At 32.0% G+C, this 5405-nt stretch overlaps 1 protein-coding gene across 1 annotated transcript; it reads left to right on the top strand.

Annotated features, from left to right (window-relative positions):
- The first annotated feature begins 346 nt into the window (after positions 1–346).
- On the top strand, positions 347–3282 carry LOC148285345 (uncharacterized). Its single transcript, XM_088226419.1, has 2 exons — positions 347–494; positions 2823–3282. The coding sequence occupies exons 1-2, from the start codon at positions 483–485 to the stop codon at positions 3150–3152; spliced, it is 342 nt and encodes a 113-aa protein (XP_088082545.1). The 5' UTR covers positions 347–482; the 3' UTR covers positions 3153–3282.
- The last annotated feature ends 2123 nt before the right edge of the window (positions 3283–5405 follow it).

The raw sequence follows: 5405 nt of genomic DNA, 5'->3' as shown, positions 1-5405 counted from the left end.
TTGCATTGTAATTTATGTCTTGTGTTTTTATCAAAATTGTACATAAAATTTTAAAGATAATCCGTGCATTTTCGTTGCCATAAATTGTATTTTTTACGCTTGCTATAAATCAGGAATAGGCTGACTTTTTGAATAAAAATGATGTTAGATTTGCGTGATCAGCTTGGATTCTCAGCATCTCCTTCGGTAAACCTTTACTCGGCTAATCGAGATTGAAATTCCAGTCGCAATTTTTTCACAGTGACATTGGCCTTCGTAAAAAGCGGCGTGTACTTTATCTACGGTGGATTTTTTGTAGAGATTATTTATGGGCTCATGTTCGGAAAACCAGTTCGAACTCGGGAGTGCACAGATATTTAGGCGACGGACTCTATTAATCCGTTTATTGTTTCCTACGCGCTGGGGTATAAAACTGATCGCAGATTCTGTCAAATCATCACACGCTCTCAGTCTCCCGACGACAGCAAACTCACCCAGCAAAAATGTTCAAATTCGTAAGTTCTTCTCTTCATATATAAATATTTTTAAAAACTCTTTTATTTGACAAAACCATTACATTACATATCGTAGGCATTCTGCGAAAAGCCATTACGTTAAAATTACTATTTTAGAGCCGTTTGAGTTTAAATGTTTTCTAGGCATTAGCAATTTTTTTTAAACTAAACGTTAAATAGCCAATTATAAGAAATGCTACGTTGGTATATCAACTATGTAAAAAAGTTTTAGTAAAAAAATTAGGTTACTTTTTTTTTTCACTAAATAAAAAAGTATTGTCACGTTAAGGTACTATTATACATGTAAGTCACATAATAAACTTATTGTGTGTGACTTATTATTTTTGAAATTAAAATATTTTGCTTTAATCATTTTATACGTTGGGTCCAACAATAAATCAATAAAAACAAATAATTGAAATTTTCTTTTTTTGTTTTTATTTTTTCAGGAATATAAGTATCCTTGATAAAAGAAATGCTAGTATGCTAACTTCAAAACTTGTGCGAAATATTTTCATTTTAAATCATGGAACGGATTTATGTTATATTGACTTATCACGGAATATAATTAAAGTTGTCGGATTTGACGCATTATTGTAGATTGTAGGGCATTTGCTGAACAATATTACTTCGTCATTAAGTTAAAAAAGCTTAGTTTTGTCTTAATGCTTTTTCGTAGAATGCCCACAAATTGTAATATTTTTTATAAAAAACGCATATTTAAAATTATGGTATCTGTCCAGTTGAATAATATTTTTATCATATCTAGGGCATTTATATTATTTCACTTTCAAACAAACTGTGTTTTTTTGTACTTACATTGGCACATCAGTTGCAGCGTATCTTGATCGTTTGTTACATTAAACCAAAATGATCAGTGTTCTTATTCAGATCCAGTCCAGGGACTGTGGAATATTTTTATAAAAATTACCGGATCACACGAATATATTTTATGAATCATTTCGGAAATCGAAAATAAATTCAATTACATGGAGGCAGTCAATAATTTGAACATATTAAAATAAGCAAAATGTTCTGTGTTGGGTTATTTTTTTTAAAGATATTCGGATTCCTGTTAAGCTAAGTAAAATAAAAATATAAGATAGCTTAGGTACTTTTTTCTTTTCTATATTATTCAGATATATTGAAATTTGTGCTTGATTTGTTCACGTATTTCCAGACCTAAAGCGTATTTGGTTGTCATTACTTATTTTGCCAACGATTAAAAAATTATGATTTTTAGACGCAAGTCACAAAATTAAAATCCTCATTATTATCCTCGTTTTGCATAAATATACTTACGAAAATAATTGACATACTTTTATTTGACCGTACCTACTATACTTTTGTGTTAATTTACTTTATTATCAACTTTAGTGACAACAGTCAATCACCGATATACCAATTACTTAATTGTATATTTTACGCAAGTTTATAAAAAAAATAAACATAATAATTGAGAAAAAAAAATCAAATTCAAATTCAAATTATTTATTCACAAAGTAACATAACAAATAACAAAGAATTTCAGACGTTAAATTGGAACTTTATATCAAACCAAGAACCCTTGAGCAATGGTTCGACATTATTAAGGTATAATACTCTCTAGTAGCAAGAGTATTTGCCTCTTAAACATAGTTTCACTAATGTGAAAGATGTCGATCTCCAAAGTGATAATGTTCAGCTGCTTGACTGTTCTGTAAGTGTAACTGAACTCTTAAAACGAGAATCCTTAAAATTTATTCATAAATTAGCCACTGACCTAATTGTAGACGAAGAATTAAAACTTGAAAAAACTGTAGTAAACATGAACACAATACGAGAATATCAGGAAAATATAATATCCAATCTTTTAAAACGAGAAAAAGACAATAGAGACTAATAAACCACGGACTGAAATTATGCAATAAACTACCAGACAAAACTAAACAAAAGACTCAGACAACCTTTACAAAAGATGTTAAAAATATTATTATTAACAGTAGAATGTGAATTTTAAAAGTGGAAATATTTTGTTAAATGAATGTAACCCGTAAGGGTTTATCAATAAAATTTAAATGAAAAAAAAAAATCATAGTTACTTTATAAAATAACACATTGTTTAGATCATTTGGTACATGAAGGCAAGATGATCAGTCTCATGCTTTAGATATTCAGAAATGTAAACTACGAGGTGGACTGATCTTAATCATATTTCCTTGGATTTTTGCCGGAGAGCTATCAAGTCGAAAACACTCGTTCGGGCATTTGTTTTTTTTTTCACAGACAGAACTGTATTCCTCATACTCTGGACACGGAAAACACGAATTTATTTTTACAAAATTTCAGTTCTTCTTCGCTGCCCTCGTGGCTGTGTGCGCCGCCAAGCCTTCCTTGGCTCCGGTCGCCTACTCCGCCTTCCCCGCCGTGTCGGCCTACGCCGCCCATCCAGCCGCCTACTCCGCCCTGCCCGCCGTGTCCGCCTACTCCGCGTACCCCGCCGTGTCAGCCTACTCCGCATACCCCGCCGTGTCGGCCTACTCCGCCCACCCCGCCGCCTACTCCGCCCACCCCGCTGCCTACTCCGCCTACTCCCCGGTGGTCAAGACCGTCGTGGGATCTCCCCTCGCCTACTCTGCTGGTCTGCCCCTCGCCTACTCCGGAGTCAAATACGTCTAAGTCAACGGGTTTTGGGATTGACTACAAACACAACTTTTACTGAACATTTTTTAAAGAGCCTCACAGTTTAACGAAAAATACCGAAAATTTCATAAAATGCAATAAATTGATCATTTCCGAACACAAAGCAGTTTCTGATTTTTATTTTTATTTAAAAATAATATATAACCCAACATATATATCACATGGCGCATCTACGGACTTAAGACTACTTGGCGCTGCCCAGATACGAGAAAAAAATACTCGTAACACAACGAGAAAAGCTGCACAAAAGAACTCTTTATAATCCGATGGCCTTGGCATCTTTGTGCTGAAAAACAGTAATCTAGAAGCACATAAAATGTAATAAATGTTATTAAATATTTGTATATAACCATTTACCGACTTTTCTATGTCAAGGGGTTTCGAGACGTACCCGTCTCTTCATCAGGACACCAATTAAACCATCATGCAAACCAACATGCAAAACTCACTATACACCTTTACCTTAAAAAAATCAGTAAATGGTAATATACAAATATTTAATAACATTTATTACATTTTATGTGCTTACATTTATCAAAATATTTGACCACAAGGTAATGCTTTAAATATAGTTAACATAAAATGTAGTTTATTGGACTGAGGAAACGATAGAAGTAAATTCTTCATGCATTACATATAATAAGACTTATTTTCGGAATCTCTAAGTTCAGTCATATCACTCCACTACTTCGGGAACTACACTGGCTACGTTTTCCACAGATGGTCGAATACAAACTCTGTTGGCTTATGTATAAGTCACTGCACAACTCGGCTCCGGAATATCTAAGGGAACTATGCATTCCACATGAACTAGCTGACAGGCGTCTTACTTTTTTTTTTTTTTTTTTTTTTTTTTTATTTAAATTTTATTGATAAACCCTTACGGGTTACATACATTTAACAAAATATTTTCACTTTTAAAATTCAAATTCTACTGTTAATAATAATATTTTTAACATCTTTTGTAAAGGTTGCCTGAGTCTTTTGTTTAGTTTTGTCTGGTAGTTTATTGTATAATTTCAGTCCATGGTTTATAAGTCTCGATTGTCCTTTTCTCGTTTTAAAAGATTGTATATGATATTTTTCTGAAATTCTCGTATTGTGTTCATGTTTACTACAATTTTTTTCAAGTTTTAATTCTTCGTCTACAATTACATCACGTTTAGATCAGCTACGTCTACGGCGAGAGTAAAAGTTATTATACCTCTACGCAAACAGCGCACTAAATTTGGTGAACGCGCATTTGCGGTCGCAGGCCCTATGGCATGGAATGCTCTCCCAGCAGAGGTGCGAGGCTGTGAAAGAGAAGTGATGTTTCGGAAAAAACTTAAAACCCACTTGTTCTCTAAATCATTTGAATAAATCCGTAGCACGTGACAACAAAATAAATTATTTTAATTAAATTACAAATTTAAAAGCTTCAATTAAATTAACTTAACAATAGAATCACCATGTAAATCGCCCTTGAGGTATTTTATTACGAAAATGGCGCTACATAAGTTATCCATAATAAATAAATAAATAAAATCTGATGAACTAATTTTTTGTGGCATAACCATCATCTTCCCATCTGCATCTAGTGGTGCATATAGCACTACATTTAAACACGAGATGCAGCATGTTTATATCACCTGTTACGTGAAACCAAGGTGATTAGTCTAACGTTTTAGGTGCCAATCTACGGACAGTGAAATATTGCAGTTAATAAAAATCATCCTCTTTAAAAATATTAAGCGTTGACTATGCTATGAATCAAACCCGGGGCCTCAAGAATGGTAGATTGATTATTTTTTCTATACAAAAAATAGAGAAACATCGACGTACAATATTTTTTTTTTTTTATTATTATTTATTTATTTATTTATTTATTTATTTAATAGCATAATTATACATTTTTACAATTTAAAAAAAAATTCACTTGTTATATTTTTACTAAAACTAAAATCCCACCAAGCCACTTTTTGTAGCTTGTTGGTGAAGATTATATTTATACTGACTTAATAATATTATTTACATTTATAAAAACAATGAATAACATAAAAAAATTAACAGCCGGAAAGATCAGAATAAACATGTTTGTACAAATAATAATTAAATATAAATTTATTTTTTAAATACAAGAAAATATATGAAAAAATAAAATATTTACACCTAAGCTACTATTCATATATAAACTCTTGATCGAGTAGCTACTCTCTTATTTTGCTCTTGTTACAATGTGAGTTAAAT

Source organism: Micrasema longulum, unplaced genomic scaffold (genome assembly GCF_059751315.1).
Source record: "Micrasema longulum isolate JH-2025_06_02 unplaced genomic scaffold, ASM5975131v1 h1tg000040l, whole genome shotgun sequence".
In the NCBI taxonomy this organism is placed as follows: Eukaryota; Metazoa; Arthropoda; class Insecta; order Trichoptera; family Brachycentridae; genus Micrasema; species Micrasema longulum.
Note: the sequence above shows the minus strand (reverse complement) of the source record. Positions and strands in the feature narration are given on the sequence as shown.